The sequence below is a fragment of the Salvia miltiorrhiza genome, chromosome 5 (genome assembly GCF_028751815.1).
Source record: "Salvia miltiorrhiza cultivar Shanhuang (shh) chromosome 5, IMPLAD_Smil_shh, whole genome shotgun sequence".
Lineage (NCBI taxonomy): Eukaryota > Viridiplantae > Streptophyta > Magnoliopsida > Lamiales > Lamiaceae > Salvia > Salvia miltiorrhiza.
In genome coordinates this window covers 50,898,412-50,919,108 of record NC_080391.1, presented here as the reverse complement: position 1 = coordinate 50,919,108, position 20,697 = coordinate 50,898,412, and the positions used below count along the sequence as shown (strand labels likewise).

The window sequence follows — 20,697 nt, the reverse complement described above, 5'->3', positions numbered from 1 at the left end:
TCCCTCCTCTACTTAACGTCCGTTAGAAAAAAATATTTTTTCTTCTCTCTCTCTCAATTCCGGCCAAATCTCTCTGCGATGCCGGAATCGAACCCAAACTCAACTGCAGCATGTAGTTTCCGACCAAATCTCCCTCCGCCCTCCACCTCTTCGCCGCCACCTCAATTTAATCACACCGACACACACATCCTCGCAAGCTCACCTATGTTCTCAGTATTTGTGAAATCACAAAAAAAAAAAATCAGATATTCTTCTCAGTTTTGCACCTCCCGTGGATGCTCCAGCGTAGCCTCCATCATCTGCTTCAGCCGGAGAGCAGCAGAAAAAATCATCCGTCGCTGCCGCGCGTTCTCTCCCTCTCTGAGCCGACACTTGCAGCCCTTATTCACCACCGCGCGGTCCATCTGCGATTTCGCACCTATTCTCCACCGACCCCCTCATTCTACCGCTTCAAATCCAATTAATTTTCCAATCAGAGGCCCGTAAAACGGAGCGAATAATGTCTCATCATCCTCTCATCTTGGTGGTGAAAATTTTTCGGCCAAACTCAACTGTAGCATGTGTGTTTGAGGGAGGAAGGAAGTGGCGAATTTGGAGGGTTTCGGGGGCGGGAGAGGAGGGGGGAAACTGCGGCGGAGGCAGAGGAAGGGCGGCGGGAGGAGAACGGGGTGTTGGAGGAGGAGTTATCGACGGCGGTCGACAGTCCTACACCGGAGGAAGGCCGCGACAGCAGATTTAGAGGAGGGGACAGACGGATTTTGAGAGAGAGCGAGAGAGAGATGGGCCCCACCATAAATAAAAAAAAATATATTTTTTTCTAACGGCGTTAACTTCCGTTAAGTAGCGGGGGGGAATTTGCTTCGATTTTGCCACGTTGAGGTAGTAAGCAGCACTTACCCTGACTATAGGGTGTTATACGCGATAGGGACGCCATCGATAGGGGGAAAATTGATACTTAACCCTTAAATTAATTAATCCTATTCTCTACATCAACCCACTTCAGCCGTCGTTTTAAAGAAAATTTGAGGCCCACCAAAGCCCAAATACAATTTAAGAAATTTACGTCCACCTTATCCTATTGTTTGAGAACTTTCTGGGAATACATAATACATGGAAATTTTTTCTTTAATACATAATATATACTGTTATTAAAAAAAATTGGGGGCACAGTCGTACCCCCATCGCCCCACTTGTATCCGCCCCTGATTATATATATATTACTAGCTTATTCATTAATTTTGCTTCTAAAGAAAAATAGCAATCTCATTAGAATATAACTATATACAAAGATAAATATGGTAGGAAGTAAGTGTAAACACAAATTTTTGTATTTCAATTTGATAAAATACAAAACGCGTTACAAAGATAATTTGATAGAATTTGAAGATAGATTTATGCAGGTTGCAATCTCTAGTTAATCCTCTGATTCTTCTCTTCCATTTGATTCTTGAACAAGCTCGAAGATTATTGAAATACTTGATTTGATGACGCCAATCCAAGGGACTTAAGTCATGATTTTGGATTGAACGTTGAACTTGATTTGATTTGAGAAGAACGTCCTTAGAATTTTGTAAGAACGCCTTGAAGCTTTCGATCTTGGAGATTTGAAGATCTTGATCACTTGAAGATTTGAATGCTCAAATACTTGAAGATTCGAAGGATACTTGAAGATTTGAATACTCAAACGATTGAAGATTTGAAGGAGACTTGAACGTTAGATAGAATTCTTCAAGATACTTGAATACTTGGAAGAATACTTGAACTCTCCAATTCTCCGCCTCTTCTACTTGTGATACTAGAGAGAATTCTTTGTGCTCTTCGATCTTCCACTCCTTCACGTTGTGATAATGAGCACCCCAACACCTCTATTTATAGATTTTAGAGATGGGCTTCGTGGGCTTTATGGGCTTTGGGCCTTCATGCATGGGCCTTAGGGCTTTAGGTGTCCATAAGCCCATTAATTCATTTATATTAAATATTAATTATATATCTATTTAATTTAGGAATAAAATCCCATTTAATAAAAATAGAAAATATAATTGAATATTTAATTCATGAATTTACACGTGCCATGATTTAATTCGACGACAATTTAATTGTCTACAAATTGCCCCATCGAGACTTGTTTATGGACGAAATGTCTTTGGTAATAGACGAGTCTCGAAATATATCTTGATAGTTTAAACTCTTATCGCGGAGTTCTTGATTTTGAATTTTGTAAATAGTTAATACTCGTATTTAGGAGTTCTTCATTTTCTTTGAATTTATAAATAGTTTATACTCGTATTTAGGAGTTCTTCATTTGAACTTGAATTTTAAATAGTTTATACTCGTATTTAGGAGTTTTTCATTTGAACTTGAATTTTAAATAGTTTATACTCGTATTTAGGAGTTTTTGAATTTGGATTTCACTTTGACTTTGTAAATAGTTTATACTCGTATTCAGGAGTTTTTGAATTTGGATTTCACTTTGACTTTGTAAATAGTTTATACTCGTATTCCGGAGTTGTTGAATTTTGAATTTAATAATGAGACCATCAGTTTTAATAGTCCATTTCAAAGTCAATATAGTCATTTTCGAAGGCCACCCTTTGCAATTTTTTTTTTTTTTTTTTTTTTTTGAAATTGATCACTTGATCCACCACGATTTGGGCTTTTATAATTTAAAGTGGTTATTTTAGCTCAATCCATTAAATGAGTCTCACTTATGGATTAAGAGCCCATTTCATGAGTTCTTTATTTTTTCTTGCTCGTCAGACTTTCTTTCACATCAGATGAAGTGTTTTTCTTCTACTCCCATCCTATCATGAAGAAAACAATTTTGTTTGGGAAATTGGACTTATCAAACTAACGGCCCAATTATCCTTATTCTTCTTAGGCCCATTTATGACCCCATGCAACAACTTTAACTTTTCAGCTGCGTATAAGCACATTTGACAGCAAATAAACGTCCTTCGTTGTATTAAATGTAATCTTTTTTTTTAAGCTTTGGCAGCTTGTTTTAAAGGGCCTTTCATAGCTGGAAGAATAGCTGGAACTCCACTCTTCGGCGGCTAAGTTCAGGGGTTTGGTAGCTATCTCTGCCTATAAATAAAGCCTTCTTCTGTCATTAGTTTCATTCCATCTGAACTTGGGCAGCGTGCATTCTCTTGTATTTAATATCTAGAGCAGTCCCTCTTTATCATCTTCTACGCAGCCTGCTCTAAGAGTTCTCCTTCGATAGCCATAGTAGCCATAGCTATAGCTCTCAAAACGAAGCTAGGCTTACTTCTAGTTCTCGCGGAGTGCCGCCGAAGGATCGAAGGTGATCGGAGGACGAGAACTTAGCTTATTGCTGTTTTCGTAAGGCGCCGGCGAAAGAGGTCGAGAGTTTTCGAGCAGCGAAAGGGCTGTATTGACGACGCAGAAACCGTGTTACATCGAGGTTGGTTCCTTTTCACCATTTCTCTTTCATTTCGAGCTTCTGTTTTGGCTTACTACAAGCTGTTATCACATCATTCTTATTTGTTCTCTGCATAGATAGGGTAGGGGCAGCGGTGCCTCATTTTCTCGTTCTTCGATGGCGACTTGTCAGAGATGACGTCGTGAATGGCTGCTAACTTATTGCGTTCTTGTCATCTGTTGATGAATCACCGACAACTTGGTTTATCATTTGTGACCAACGGCGGTAGGAACAACATTGGCAAGGAACGACTGAACTTCATCAAGGTGAATCTTCTCACCTCTCTTTCCTCTTTTTTTTCTTGAGCTCGTGCCATTGAACACTCATGGTGTTCTCTTATTTGATGTACCATTTGTTTCGCTGACATAGCTGTCGAGTTCCTGCTGATTTCGTCGAGTGCCGTCGACGATGTGTGCTGTCAGCAGTTCCGGCGAAGAAGGAGAGATCAGGCTTTTGACAGTCAAGGCGTCGAACGGCGATTGCTGCAATAGGACATGCTCCGAGTCTCCGTAAAGCTCGCTAGTTGGAGTCGCCTCTCTACTGAAAACGAGTCCAGTGGACGTGGAAATTTCCGTTTCAAAACCCTCGGAGTGCGAACCAGCATTCTCCAGATCTGGCGAACTAAGGCTCATCTTTACGACGTCACTTGAGTTCTCATGTTTAGAACAACTTGAAGTTCTAGACACCGCCGGCAACACTGAATTCTCCGCCAATTCTTCCTCGCCGCAGCTGTCATTTTCGAGCTTAGAGAAAACCTTCCTCTTCTTGCTTAAATTCAACAGTATATCTTCATCCGTCGCTCTACACTTTATTCTCACGCTCTCACTTCTCTTCAAGAATTCTCCCATCTCTCTCCCTACTTCTATACATATATTCTGCTATAAAAAAAAAATCGGATGTTTTGGACAGTCAAGGGAGCGGGCAGAGAAGACACGACGGTGTGACGGTGGCGCTTCTCAGTCGTTCGGCGACCTCGTTTCATTGAAGTAGCAGACACGTCGATACAGCTGGTCTTTTCAAAGGACCGAAAGTTCATCGTCGGTGGACCAACGGCGGCTGACTCGTCGGAGGCGGGGAAGAGCGACGGTGGCTGAGCTTCGGGACTGTGTCGCGCGGTGAGCAGCTATAACGGAGACTCCATACAGCTTGGAGACGGACGCCTGTGTTCGGTCCGAGGGACGGTGGTCGGTGACTTTATTTTCGGCAGTTAGAGGTACCACTATGAACCAACCTTTGCTAGTTCTTGATCTGCGTTTTTCTCTTTTTTTTTTTTTTTTTTTTTTTTTTTTAGAGAGGAGAGATGGGCTGATTTTTGTGAAAGAGATATGGTAGGAAGTGGGCTAAGGGTAATTGGTTTGAGATGGGCCGATTTTTTTTTTTGTGAAAAAAAAATATATATATATAGAGAGATAGGCTTTTATTTTAAAATGGGAGATGAATAGAAAATGGGCTATTGGGCTTTCTCTCTCTATCTCTTATCTTTCCTTTTTTTTTTTTTTTTTTTTTATAGTACTCCCAATGAGACCCAATTTAATTAAGGCCTACCCTTAAAATTTTTTCTTATCTCTTATATATATATATATATATATATATATATATATATATTTGAGAATTTAAGATTGCCACATTTTATTTTGACCAGAATTTAATTCACATTTCATTTAAATGTAAATAAATTTCTAAGTCTGGATTTGTTGCTTCCTTGCAGTGTCACGATGGTGGTCTTCAAAGATATTGTGGTTAAGGGTCAAGATTATTTGTTGATTTTGAGTGATGATGAGCAAGAGACGGAAATGGGCACGCATCTACGAGTATTTCCGGCATTGATAGGCCACTATGTGAAACCTTGGCCCAAACTTTTGAATTCTCTATATCAGTCGGAATGGACCAGCGAGATCAATTTGAACAAAGCGTCGAAAGCTCATACATTGCATCCGGCCCGTCCTTGGCAAAGCAAGGAGTCCAATTTTCTATTGACTTTGAGGCGAAGGATCATCGATAAAGATGCCAAATGGGGAAGGGTTACAAGCTTTCGTGGGGAATTTCATTTCTTTGAAGGCTATTGGGAGTGGACTGAAGATATCCTTAGCCGCTGCGGGAATGAACTCCGAGTTGTTGGTATCTATGATGCAGTTTATGCCTCTCTTTTCACTTATGATTGCCAGCCCGAGATGGTTAAAGCGTTCTGTGAAGCTTGGTGTCCTGCGACGAACACCATTCTCACTTCATCTGGCGAGATGTCTATTTCTCTATGGGATTTACAGTATCTATCAGGGCTTCCGTGTACCGGGACACTGTATGATGAGGTTGTACCAAGCGCGAAAGAGATTCTTGGCAAAGATCAGTTTGGCAACCCGTTCATTCCCTTGAGTTGTAGATATTTACTCTCTGCTTACTATTCTCTTAAGCATCGTGATGGCAAGGATCCTAAGAGCTCAGTTTCTATCGATGAATGGATCAAATTTTGGTCGAAGAAAGCTTCAAAGTATTCTCATCCTCCTGCTCGCAGGGCAAAGAAATCTCAACGCCCCAAATCGACTCATAATCCGAGTGGTTCATTTGAAGCGCATCAATCATGGTCTTCTGAAGAAAGGGCTCCATTCATCGAGCTTGATGCTAGTGACAAGTATCACACCACTATGTACTTGGCAGCTCATATAGCTTGCTGGTTGTGTATCTTTGTTTTTCCAGATGGTGACGCCATGTCGATTAGACCAACCTCTTTCAAAATGGCAAGTTTGATGGCGTGCAGACAGAAAGTTGCCCTTACAGCTCCAGTTCTAGCCAGCATCTATAAAGGGTTGAACACTATCTCTAATTCTATGGAGCCTTCTCTTGTCCCGGTGACGCTACCCTTTCATTTCATATATGGTTGGATAGCGCTCTATTTCAATACTCACATTCCCCTTCCAAGAAGCCTTGGTGTCGCCAGGATGACTCTATACTCAGGCGAAGGAGCTGCGAAGTATTATCTGCCTGTTGCGTGCCGCGAACGAATTCAGTCGTACAACTCGATTCGTTGGAATTGTACCACATTCACCAAGGAAGATGACATTTTCTATGTCGATGGTGAAAATACAAGAGAGATTGAGCAATGCTTCTTCATGGCTATTCGCTCGAGTTTTTTGGTTCGCCGGCTGGATGACCACTTCATCGTGGAGTCTTATGGTCCTCACCGCTTCAGCCGTCAATTTAGCTATTACCAAATCGTACCCAGCAGCCTTACTCAGAACATTCGAAGGACATCTCTGGAAGAAGGTCTCAACCTTTGGCGCATGTGTTTGCTGCACAGATCGCGATCAAGGGCATGTTTTCCCCGATCTTCTTTGGACATGAAGATACATTGTTCAGTCGACTATAAGACTTGGTGGGATATGACGTACAGATTTTCTTCTGAAAACAAAATCTCTTCTCCGGCTCATATCACTTTTAAAAGAAAAGATCAGGAAGAAGCAATCAACTCCAAAGATGGAAAGAGGAAGGTCGTCTCTACCACCCTCATAGCTGATTCTGGTAGTAGCAATTCTGAGCGTAATTGGAAAAAGAAGAGAATTGCGGGGTCCTCAAAACCGGCCGAGGGTCACGTTGAGGAAGAGCCAACTCTAGTGGATGTCGATGTGAACAAGGTCTTTCCTCATCTCTTATCTTCTTTTCGTATTGATATATAATTTCACATTCTAATTGCATCTTCTTCTTGCCCTTTTGTAGACTTTGAAAGAAGTGTTTGGAAATAATCTTGAGAAGGGCTCACCAATCGACTGTGTATCCATTGAATCCAATAAGTCAAACGAGATTCCTTGTCTTGCTAAACAATCCCGCCCCCGACCAATGCCATCATGTGGGGCGCCTTCCGAGTTCAATGCCACACGCATGATCGATGATGAACTCAAGTCGTGCTGCAGGATCATCTGGGGAAAGCTTCGTGACAAGGTTGAGAGAACCAAAGTCGAGTTTCTATCGACGCTTGAAGACGAGATACGGAGTGGCCTTTCCCGTATGAAGATTATTTGTGGTCTTGACCTTTCCAACCTTGAAGATAGTATTGATGAACTATTCTCCAAAGCCACCACTTTTGATAAAGTAAGGTCGGCTTCTCATGAGATCAATGAAGGCCACACACTCAAAGTTCGAGAGGTCAAGGTTTGCCTTCAAGAGAAGTTTGCCAAAGAGAAGAAGGATGCTGCGGATTGTGATGCTTTAAAAGCGGATCTTGATGAGTTGGAGAAACGCAAGAAAGAATTATTGGTGTCTTTGGAGCAGCGAAGCCTGATACTCAAGACTACTCGTGGTGAGATCAAGGTACTCAAGGAAGACCTGGCCAAGCTTGAGGAAGCTTCGAGAAATGATGAGGTCTTGAAGAATTTGGAAGCCTTGAAGCTTTCACTAGAGTCTATGCAGCAGATTTTGAGAGATCAAGACCCTTTTGCTTAGTATATTGCATTTTTATCATTCCTCTTTTGATGATTCTCATTTGGTTTGTCATGGATATTTTGACATCTTCTCCCGATGCTTGTGCTTCTTTTGATGACTTGATTTTTTTTGCTATTTTGGAATGAAACGTGTTTTGGTTTCACATAATCAACTTAAATCATAACTTGATGATATAAATTGAAAAGAGTCAAACACAACTTATGACTGAACTTAGAAATTATCTAAGCTGCCTACGTACCCTTTTGAAAGGGATCAAGTCAAAACGTAGTTCATAGGATCAACAAGTGTTTGAGATTGGGTGCCGTGCACAGTTTATACTCATGCGGGCCAGGAGTAACATGCAATTTAGGCTCGTGCGTCAAGGAGCTGTCTTCATACACTCCATTTTGTTGCTTTTCTTCATCTGACTCATTTTTTGGCGTTTTCTGCTTTTCTATATTTTTTTTTTTTGGCTTTTCATGCTTTCCATTTTTTTGGCTTTTTTTTTTTTTTTTTTTTTAACTATATACATATGTACATGCTTCAACTTCCACCACCTTTCAAGGATAGTAACGTTTCAGGAACTTGCCGTTGATAGGCCCAACTCTGACGTTGTCATCAGAAAGAAGCCTGTATGCTCCGTTTGTGTAGACTTCCTTGACAACATATGGGCCATCCCACCTTGATACGAATTTGTTTCCAACACGATGAGTGACAACGATTGGCCTCCTCACAGCGAGGACCAAATCTCCAACTTGAAAAGAACGCACTCGCACCGTCTTGTTGAAAGACTTTGAGAGGCGAGCTTGGTAGCATTCTAACTTTTGCTGAGCTTCCAGCCTTTTCTCATCTAGAGCTTCGAGTTCCTCCAGACGCAGACGTGCATTTTCTTCTTCAGTTAGCCCTTCCTGAATGGCCATTCTCAAAGAGGGAATTTGTTGCTCGAGAGGAATGACAGCTTCAACCCCATATACCAAAGAGTAAGGCGTTGCCTAGGGATGTAAACGAACCGAATCGAATCGAATATCATTGGATTCGATTCATATTCGTAAAAGTAATTGCATATTCGAATCGGTATTCGAATATCTTTCGAATCATATTTTACTATTCGTATTCGATTCGTATACTGATTCGCGAATACTCGAATCGAATCGAATATTCGTTTATTTTTTTTACAAGTGTATGTTATACAATTTAAATCGAATATTTTATTCGAAAATTCCTACTATTTAGTTTAATTCAAATATATCAAATTCGCGATTTTAATAAAGAAAAATTCTAAAATAATATTTCAAATAATATGGAGATCACGAGTTTAAAATTATTTAAGGTCCTATTTGCAAAAATAGGCCACTATTTTCCGGACTTGCAAAAATAGGCCAATTATTTTAGTTTTTGGCATTTTTAGGCCACATTTGAGCTCAATTCAACATTTATAGGCCATTTTTTGGGGTCAAAATGTGGCCCAAAATAGCTGATTGGGTACACATGTGGCTTAAAAATACAAAAAACTAAAATAATTGACCTATTTTTGCAAGTCTGAAAAATAGTGGCCCTAAGATAATGGCCTTAAATAAATTTAAACTCGGAGATCACGCACATTACATTTACTTAAAAAGTCAATAATATATGCTAAAAATATATTCTTCTGTTTCAAAATCCAACTCACAAATTACAATACAAACCTAATATTCAAAAGTTTGGATAGCATAAGTAAGCATTTGAATAAAGCAAGCAGCAAACTCTTATATAACACTTCAATAAATAGAAGTACGTCATAGCACTTCAATTAATTAGAATTATTTGAATAAATAAAGCAAACATGTGAATGCTATCAACATTATTATTATTGTAATTCACTTTTATTTCAATAAATATTGGTATTTTTTAATTTATTTTACTTTAAATGTATTTTATTATTTATTTTTTAGTGTGTGTGTGTGTGTGTATATATATATCAAATATTTTCGAATACCGAATCGAATATCGTGATTCTCGAATCGTATTCGATAATTAAACGAATCACAAAAAGTATTTGTATTCGTATTCGAATCATAAAATTTCGTATTCGAATATCAAAAATTCGAATCGAATACCGAATCGAACCAAAATTATTTGATTCATTTACATCCCTAGCGTTGCCTGCGTAGGAGTTCTATAGGTGGTTCGATATGCCCACAATGCTTCCCCAATACGTTCATGCCAGTCACGCTTTGATTTTGAAACAATTTTCTTCAACAGATTGCACAAAGTCTTGTTGAATGCTTCAGCCAACCCATTTGCCGGTGCATTATACATCGATGACTTCCGTTGCTTGAAGCCGAATTTTTCACAAAGCTTGTTTATCACCGTGTTGCTGAAAGGTGTTCCATTATCAGTTATGATGTAGCGAGGAACTCCATAGCGATAGATGATGTTGGTCTTGATAAACTCAGCAACGGTCTCTTTCTTCACTTCTCTTAATGGTATCGCCTCAGCCCACTTGGAGAAGTAATCGGTCGCTGCCAAAATGTATAAATGCCCCCCTGATGATTTTGTCAATGGACCAACAACATCCATGCCCCAAGCATCAAAAGGCCAGGATGCGACTGTGGGGTGTAGTGGCTCGGGTGGCTGATGAATCAGGTTCGCATGAAATTGGCAGGCTTGACATCTTTGCGCATAATCCAAACAATCTTTCACCATAGTTGGCCAGTAGTAGCCCATCATCTTGATTCGAAAGTGCAGCTTTGGACCTGACTGATGAGCACCGCAAATGCCGGAATGCGCCTCTTCCATGGCTTTAGCAACTTCCTCACTACTTAGGCACCTGAGAAATACTCCATCAAAAGACCTCCTATAAAGTGTCCCTTTGAAGAAAATGAAGCGAGTGGCGCGCCGTCGGATGTCAATCCTTCGACGTGGATCATTTGGTAATTTATCATACTTCAAATAATCAACCAACAATTGGCGCCAATCTTCTTCCTCAATTTCGAAGACCTCAACAAGATGACTTTCAATTTCTTCGCATTTCTCTTCTTCAAAAATAGGTGGTATAACCCATCTTTCACACACTGGAATTTGGATTTCGCCACTGATCATAGCTATGGTAGATGCGAGTTTAGCCAAGGCATCTGCTTGCTTATTTTCACTTCTTGGAACATGTTCGATTTCCACATCTCCAAGCCACTCAATGATCTTGCGAGCATACTTGACGTATGGCAATAATTCAGGTTTCTTCACTTCATACAGTCCAAGTATTTGATTAACCACCAATTTAGAATCACCATATACTTTGAGGTGAGATTGCTGCATATTCAACGCCATTTCCAAACCGAGGATCAGAGCTTGATATTCTGCTACATTGTTAGAGCAATTCTCAGTTAGAGTGAAGGAAAATGGCAGCACTTGACGCTCTGGTGTCACGAACACGATCCCGGCACCAGCACCTTCTTTATGAGATGCTCCATCGAAAAACATCCACCATGGTAGGGCGACATCGATTACAAGTGCATCTTCATCCGGGAGGTCATCACTTAGCTCCCATTCAGCAGGAATTGGGTGGTCTGCTAAGAAGTCTGCCAACACTTGTCCCTTCACAGCCTTTTGAGGAACATACACAATCTCAAATTGTTGCAGTTGGAGGTACCAACGTGCAAGCCTGTCAGATAAAACAGGTCTTGACATCACAAACTTTAAAGGGTTTGCCTTGGATATAAGGCGGACAGTGTGAGCTTGGAAATAATGCTTAAGCTTTTGGATGGAGAAAATCAATGCCAAACACAGCTTCTCAATTGGAGCATATTTCAACTCATTTGGTGTCATTGTTCTGCTCAAGTAGTATAATGCATTCTCTTTTCCACCTTCATTTTCTTGCGCAAGGAGAGCTCCCATGGATCGTTCTTGAGCAGCAATATACAAAATCAAGGGGCGTTCTGACACAGGTGCTGCTAATACAGGAGGCTGCATCAAGTAAGATTTGATATTCTTGAAAGCATTTCTACATGACTCATCCCACTTGAATGGTATACCCTTCTTCATAATTCGGCTAAATGGTTGACACCTTCCAACTAAATTTGAAATAAACCTTCGTAAGTATGCTAACTTCCCTTGCAAACTTTTCAGGTCATGGATATTTCGAGGTTCGGGCATTTTTAGTATGGCATCAATCTTTGCTTGTTCAATTTCTATCCCTTGATGGCGAACGATGAACCCAAGAAATTTGCCAGACTTGACACCAAATGCGCATTTTAGTGGATTCATCTTCAACTGATGTTTTCTCAATCGCTCAAAAACCATTCGTAGATCTTGTAGGTGATTGTTTCGTTTTTTGGACTTAACCACCAAATCATCCACGTAACACTCAACATTTTTATGAAGTATATCATCAAATATCTTCTGCATGGCTCTTTGGTAAGTGGCACCAGCGTTCTTCAACCCAAATGGCATCACTTTGTAGCAATAGATTCCTTTCGGGGTTCGAAATGCTGTTAACTCTTCCTCATTTGGTGACATGCGAATTTGATTGTAACCGGAAGATCCATCCATGAAGGTTAATGCTTCATGCCCAGTTGTGGCATCGATCATCAATTCGGCAATTGGCAATGGAAAGTCATCTTTGGGGCATGCTTCATTCAAGTCCCTGAAGTCAACACATACACGAATTTGTCCATTTTTCTTTCTTACTGGAACAATGCTTGAAATCCATGTTGGGTATTTGACTTCTCTAATAAAACCCACATTGATGAGTTTGTTCACTTCAGCTTCAATTAGAGGAACTAATTCTGGTCGGAATCGGCGCTGGGCCTGCTTGACTGGTCGTGCATCCTTTCTAACGGCTAAATGATGAACAGCTATCTTGGAGCTCAACCCCGGCATTTCCTTATAAGACCATGCAAAGATGTCTTTGAATTCTTTGAGCAATTCGATATATGAGTATTCCTCATCAACAGTCAACAACGCGCTGATGTAAGTGGGTCGTGGATCTTCAATAGTGCCCAAATTAATTTCTCTCAATTCATCAACGGTACCCTCAACTCCTTCTTCAAACTGCTGAGGAGCTATTTCAGCGTCTTCCTCTTCGACAACCACTTCTTCACATGAGGTGATATGGTTTGATGTAACAACATCTTCGCGACGCACTTGACCTTGAGTAGTATGAGGAAGAGGAACTGGATTACTAGCACTATTAGTAGTGTAGTAAGATGAAGCCACACTCTCTCTATCTTCATCGTCTTCGGCATCCCGTGTAAAGATGATTGTCTTCATTTTGGCCTTCAATTCTTTTCCACATGATATGAGCAAAGTGGTACACCTCTTCATACGAGAAGGAATCGAGCTCCTTAGCTTTTCTGTTATGTCCAATTCATTGGCCCTTTTTGTCACGTCCTTTTTCCATGACTTGCCTTTGCCAAGCCTTTTAAAGACAGATATTCGTTGAGCTTTTCTTTCATCCAATCTTTTGAAAACAGAAACCCTTTGGGTTCTCCGATTGCTTGAAGATTTCGGGATTTGCTTGGTGCTAGCATAGTTAGCAGTGGCTCTCTTGATGGCAATACGAATGGGGCTTTGCACCATGTATCCCAAGCCTGCCTTGGGATTTTGGCTTGTATTAGCAGTTTTTCTCACATGAGACTTTGACGTGGAGCTTTCTTGGGGATTGTATCCAGCGTTCACAAGGAGTTTGTATGCCTTCGGACCAAAGTGTTTTGAGAGTTCTTCGTCTGAGAGATCTCCATGTTCTGTGGCGCCACTTTGCTTTGGTCGGGCAAAATCTTTGAGTGACTGAGGAATGGGCTTTTTGGCATCAATCTTAGTCAAAGGGATGGTGAAACCTTCCATCTTTGGGCGAGATTCTTTCTCTTGGCGGGATCCTGACTCCTCCTGTGGTACATCCCTTTCCACCACTGTTGCTTTAGTTCTTTCCAAATAGAATTGAGCATCGGCGAAATGTGACTCTGCTTCTGTGAAAGGTTTGTGATCACCCACCACTTTTCTTATGGTGCCATTTTGATAGTATTTGAAGCATTGGTGCAATGTAGAAGGAATAACACCATTTTCATGAAGCCATGGTCGACCCAGAAGCATGTTGTAGGATGTCCTTGCATCAATCACATGAAGCAACGCTGTGGACTCCATGTCCTGCATCTGCAATCGCAGCCTTATAGTTCCAAGAGCTCTTTGCCCTTCATGGTTGAAACCTTGAATCATCAATCGACTGTTTGACAGCTCTTCTGCTTGGATTCCCAATTGCTTCAAAGTCCTTAGTGGCAAGATATTGACTGCCGAGCCTCCATCGATGAGAATTCGATTGACCTTTTGCTCCTGTGTATAACAACTCACGAACAATGGCCTGTTATGAGGTTCGAATCCAAGTTGCAAGTCTTCATTAGAGAATGTGATTGCCAATGCATCATCGTCTTCTTCCATGTTTATTTCAGGTTCTTCATCTACTTGGTTGGATGTATCATACAGGGTTCCAATACCTTCTATTATGTCATTCAAGTCGGTGGAGACCATATTTACAGTAGTAGCGTCTTCTTCAAGAGATATTTTCCCTTCTCGAGCTAACCGCATGACCCTGTCTTTGAAGATGAAGCAATCATGTATGGGGTGCCCAACCAGACGATGGTATTTGCAATAATTTGGATCGTCTGTCCTCCCTGCTTCATTTGGTCGCTTCATTTCTGGCATCTCGATAAGCTTTTCTTTGAGCAGGTCATCAAAAATTCCTGAAACATCAGAGTCTAAGAAAGGGTATTGCTTTTGTTGCATTTCTTTCAAGGTAAGTCTTCTTTGCCCCATGTCTCGGGAAGAGTTCTGATTGTCTCGTGGAGCATTCTGGTTGTCTTCCTGATTAACTTCTTTCTTTAGAAATTTCACAGAAGTTGCTTTCACTGCCATAGATTCCTTCTTTGGTGCTTTGTCATATGGTTTTCCTCCTTTCTTGAATTCTGGCTTGAATTTGCTAGACTCCTGGATTGGTGGTCCTTCGATCCCTCTTGCCATCATGCTCAACTCCATATCATGAGCTCTAGTGGCTAGTTCCTCGAATGTTCTTGGCTGGATTCCTCGCAGAATATATTGCAAGCCCCAATGCATCCCTTGAATACACATTTCGATGGCAGATGATTCAGACAATCGATCCTTGCAGTTGAGACAAAGGTTTCTCCATCGGTTGATGTAGTCAATGACTGGCTCTTCTTTGAATTGACGTGAACTTGTGAGCTCCACCATGCTGACAGTTCTTCTAGTGCTATAGAAGCGGTTGAGGAACTCATGCTCCAGTTGTTCCCAACTATCAATTGAGTTTGATTCTAAGTCAGTGTACCAATCAAAGGCATTACCTTTCAATGAGCGAACAAACTGTTTGACCAAATGATCTCCATAAGTACCAGCGTTGTTGCATGTTTCAATGAAATGAGCCACATGTTGTCTTGGATTTCCTTTGCCATCAAACTGTTGAAATTTTGGTGGTTGATAGCCAAGAGGCATCTTCATACTGTCAATTCGCCGAGTATATGGCTTGGAGTAAGTTAACGATGACTTGGAGCTTCCATCGGAGTTATTCTTCATTGTTGCTTCGATGAACTCTTTGAGTTGGTCAATGGGAATGAGGCCACCAGACGAGAAGAGAATGTCTTTTCCTGAAGGCCTTTTTCCATCACTCTTTGATTTGTCTTTGGAGATTTCTTCATCGTTATTCTCTCCATCTTCTTCGCTTTCTTCGCCTTCCCTATCGTTGTTGGCGTGGCTTGAATCTCCCTTTTCTCCTTTAAGCTTTGCAATCTGGGCATCTTGCTCTTGGATGTGCTTGGTTAGAGATTCAACCATCTTTGTCAAGTTCAAGAGTTGTTCCTCCATGGTGGAAGTGTTTGTCATCATGACACTTGCATGGAGTTGATAATTTTCAGTGGGGAATGTGAAGCTTCTCTTAAAGTTGTCATCTTCTTCATGGATAAATGGAAGACGGAAGATCGGCTTGGACACTCCTTGTATCGATTTCGATTTGCTTCGCGTGATCATACCCACGTTTGCCGAAGAAGCTTTGGATGAAGTTGGAGCAGGTGCATTTGATTGAGTAGACATAGTTCAAGATTTTTGGTGAAGAGTAGAGATGAGAGGTAGAGATGTCCCACCGGGCGTGCCAAAATTTGTAAACACAAATTTTTGTATTTCAATTTGATAAAATACAAAACGCGTTACAAAGATAATTTGATAGAATTTGAAGATAGATTTATGCAGGTTGCAATCTCTAGTTAATCCTCTGATTCTTCTCTTCCATTTGATTCTTGAACAAGCTCGAAGATTATTGAAATACTTGATTTGATGACGCCAATCCAAGGGACTTAAGTCATGATTTTGGATTGAACGTTGAACTTGATTTGATTTGAGAAGAACGTCCTTAGAATTTTGTAAGAACGCCTTGAAGCTTTCGATCTTGGAGATTTGAAGATCTTGATCACTTGAAGATTTGAATGCTCAAATACTTGAAGATTCGAAGGATACTTGAAGATTTGAATACTCAAACGATTGAAGATTTGAAGGAGACTTGAACGTTAGATAGAATTCTTCAAGATACTTGAATACTTGGAAGAATACTTGAACTCTCCAATTCTCCGCCTCTTCTACTTGTGATACTAGAGAGAATTCTTTGTGCTCTTCGATCTTCCACTCCTTCACGTTGTGATAATGAGCACCCCAACACCTCTATTTATAGATTTTAGAGATGGGCTTCGTGGGCTTTATGGGCTTTGGGCCTTCATGCATGGGCCTTAGGGCTTTAGGTGTCCATAAGCCCATTAATTCATTTATATTAAATATTAATTATATATCTATTTAATTTAGGAATAAAATCCCATTTAATAAAAATAGAAAATATAATTGAATATTTAATTCATGAATTTACACGTGCCATGATTTAATTCGACGACAATTTAATTGTCTACAGTAAGAACTACTACAAATTTTCATAAGAATGTGATAATACTACTATGTTAAATATATAAAATTACTGTATTTATCGTGAAATTAAATGTACTTACAAAAAATTATTATTCATAAATTTTGAACTTAAATGTTGTGTTCATCCATAAAATATACTCCCTTCGTCCACAAAAACATGAACATTTTTTCATTTTGTGGTGTCTCACAAAAACATGAATATTTCATTTTTTGTACATTACCCCCTTACTTTGTATCCATTCTTTTTATACATATTCACAAAAAAACTATCATGACCCACCACTACTTTTCATTAATTAATTCATTACTCTCACAACACTTTATAAAGTGGGATCCATTTTTTACTCACAATAATTTTCAACTAACATTTCTTAAGACCCGTGTCACTCTCAATTGTTCATATTTTTGTAAGACGGAGGGAGTACATAGTTATATTTTTTGAAACAATATACTCGCATGACCAGATTGGGGTCGGATTCAGGTTTGCGTGCGGGTTAGGTACACATGGCACTATTAGTGTCATATACTCAGTGCTGCACAAATGGTACTTATGGTTATTAATGTCATTAGTATCATATACTTGTGTGCTGATATTATTTAGATAGGTACAATTATATGATAATTTTGAACACTTTCCCGTACGATTTAGATTATCCATTTAGGGTGCTGCACGAATGGAGCCATATTAGTATCATTAGTGTCATACACTCTCGCTTATGTAGTGTTGCACGAATGATACTTATGGCCATATTAGTGTCATTAGTGCCATATACTTAGATTTTTATTTTATTTTATTTTTCCGGTTGGCACATATGGCACTAATAGTGTCATATGTGCCTAATCCGCGCGCAAACCCTAATCCGGTTCGCCCTAATTAAGGGCAAAACAATCGTAACACGTAATAAATGACCAAATTTTGTGTGTTTTTCAATTAGTAGCCAAATATTATGTTTCATTCTTTAAAATAGCTATTTCAAAAACACTCTCTATATTTTTATATGGTTGAATAGCTAAAAACTATTCTCATTTTTTTATAATAATTAAGAATTACTCTTTCCATCCTACAATTTAGTGTTTATATTATTTCAAATATTTTGTGCAACGTTGATTTGACAGGGCTGACCTTATCAATCGGAAATTATATTGACAGCTCAATGATTCAGCTCCAAACTTAAGACTCACGTAATAAGGGCTTAGGCCCAATTATTTAAATTACTGGGCGTTAGAGGTCAAATGGGCCCAAGTGTCCAAGGTTTACTCTTATGACTATAAATAGGACATTTTATTACTCCCTCCGTCCCACGGATCTTGACATATTTGGTTTCGTCGTTTCGGCACAGGAATTAAGGAGTTGTAAATTAGTGTTTTAAGTGTGTATGTAATAAAGTATAAAATTGATAAAATAAGAGAGAGAATGTAATAAAGTGATAAAGTAGGAGATATAATGTAATTAAAACCTCTTATTTTTTGACTAATTATTACCTTATTTGAAAATGTGTCAAGATTAGTGGGACGGCCCAAAAAGAAATATGTGTCAAGATTCATGGGACGGATGGAGTATTAGTTTAGGGGATTCTCAATTCACTTCTCCACATGTAAAATGTAATCACTCTCCAAAAATATAGTGAAAAACTCAAAAAAAACATGTGGATGTAGATCTTATAATCGAACGACATAAATCTGCCGTTCTTTATCGTTTTCTTTTTTAATGTGTTATTTTTTGATTCATCAATCATGATTATCTTATTCTACTTATTTTCTAAATATGCGTTTCTTAATTTATTTTCGTATCTATCTTAATTTCGTAAATTAATGAGCAGGCAGCACATTGCATTGCAAATTATGTGATCACCTGCATATTTTTAATGTGGTGTATTGGTATAGTGGTACAGTGCATACAATTTGAAGTTATGAAAGGTTTTAGTTTTGAGTTTCAATTAATAATTAAGTATAAGAGGAAATAGCACCAAAATCCCTGTGATTTCGCAAAATTCGCATATTTTCCTTGACCTTCAAAAAGTAGTGATTAAATCCTTAAACTTAATCTCGATTCTTATTTTTCCCATAAAATTGATCGGCTCCTAAACTTATGCTGACATGGCTGTCGGAAATCCACTTAGGATTAAATTTCCGGCGAATCGCTAATTGTGCTTAAGCAAGAACATTAAACGTCGTCGTTTTAAATAAAACTAGGGTTCTTCAGAGATGATCTGCCCCTCTCCTCTCTTCTCCTCCGGCTGCCACGACCAGGCCGCCGATCGCCTCTCCCCTTCTAACCCCTATCTCTTCTCTTTACAGATCCCCTTTTCTCTCTTCTCCTCCGGCCGCCGCGACCAAGCCGCCTCTCTCCCGCTAACCCCTCTCTCCTATCTTTACAGATCTCCTCTCCTCTCTCCTCCTCTGACCGTCGCGACCAGGCCGCTTCTCTCCCGCTAACCCCTCTCTCCTCTCTTTACAAATCCCCTCTCCTCTCTTCTTCTCCGGCCGCCACGGACACACAAGCACGAGGCGGCTACCGATGTAACTCCGGCGATGAGCGTCGGCCTCGTCCTTCGTCTGTACTCCCTCAAACTGAAACACCCTCTGAATCTCCCTCTCTGTCCTCTGCCATCCGTCCTTGGCTGGACATCGCAGCGACACCGCCGCCGCCGACCCCAGCCTCCCTCATCTCTCTCAGCTCTGCCCCTAAGTCAGACGACGGCACACAATCGCCGACCGCCTTGTTCCCTCAACCAAACCAAACACCCTCAACAAGAAGCTCAGCAAAACAACGAGAAAATATATTTAAGGAAAAAAACGAGAATTGCGCCAAACTTCAGGGATTTTGACGCTATTATGTTAGACGCAAAACGACGTCGTTTAGCTTCTAATTAATCTACTCAGCATAAGTATGCCACGTTGGTGACATGTCATCTAATTAATGGTCGGAAAACGTCACTTAAAAGAAAAACAAGAATCAGAGAAACGGTTAAAAATTTTATCACTAAGTCAAAGGAAATATGCGAATTTTGCGAAATCACAAGAATTTTGGTTCTATACCATGTTTTGTCGGCTGTAAATATTTATTCGAAAATGGATGGAATGCGAAGCCAATGAATGTAAAGAGTCCAGCAACAGGGGAGAAGGCACTCAAGTTTGATGAGTACTGTGAGTGGAAGTGAGGCATCACGAGAAAAGAGCACAATCATTACAAGTGGGAATTAATAGATTAAATAATTTAATTGTGTGTAAAGTGATGACCAATGTTGTTGGCTTTTATCATTATTTGCTTAATGATTTGATCTCACTGTGTTGTGTGTCTTATGTTTTATTTTTTCCAATTCGTATTCACCTTTTCTTTATTTATTTTTTTTATTTTTTATGTTTATCAGTTCTACTCAGTAGCTTTTTTTTTTTTTTTTTAATCGGACAAAGTCATGTTAGATGTTAGTAATTAGTTCCTTTGATCGGACAAAGTCATGTTAGATGTTAGTAATTAGTTCCCCATCCACTCCAAGAACCACCTTTCACCAAAATCCACCTTATATCTCCAATCTCCAAATTCGCTCCCAAGAGGGATCGAACCCGGGTCACTTCACTTAAGTGAGGACCCGGTGGCCAGTGGGCTAAGCCCCCTGGTTAGTTCTACTCAGTAGCTAGTCAATATATATCAATAAGACTCGTTTGTTTTACAATCGAAATAAAATTTTATATGTTTGTTTTGACTGTTTTTAATTTACTATATAAAATATCATTTTATGATTACTTAAATGTATTTAAATTCTTTATAACATACCCCCTTCGTCCACGAAAGAACTTTCTATTTTTCTTTTTTTGAACGTTCACAAAAGTAACTCCCTACCTATTTTTTGGTATAAAAGTCGAATTCAAAAACTTCCTACTTAGTGTCATTTGTACCAAGC

The 20,697-nt window shown here is 39.7% G+C and overlaps 1 protein-coding gene across 1 annotated transcript; it reads left to right on the top strand.

Moving 5' to 3' along the window:
* The first annotated feature begins 5,154 nt into the window (after positions 1–5,154).
* LOC131026095 (uncharacterized) lies at positions 5,155–7,873 on the top strand. The gene is made up of 2 exons (XM_057955868.1): positions 5,155–7,068; positions 7,151–7,873. The coding sequence occupies exons 1-2, from the start codon at positions 5,158–5,160 to the stop codon at positions 7,871–7,873; spliced, it is 2,634 nt and encodes an 877-aa protein (XP_057811851.1). The 5' UTR covers positions 5,155–5,157.
* The last annotated feature ends 12,824 nt before the right edge of the window (positions 7,874–20,697 follow it).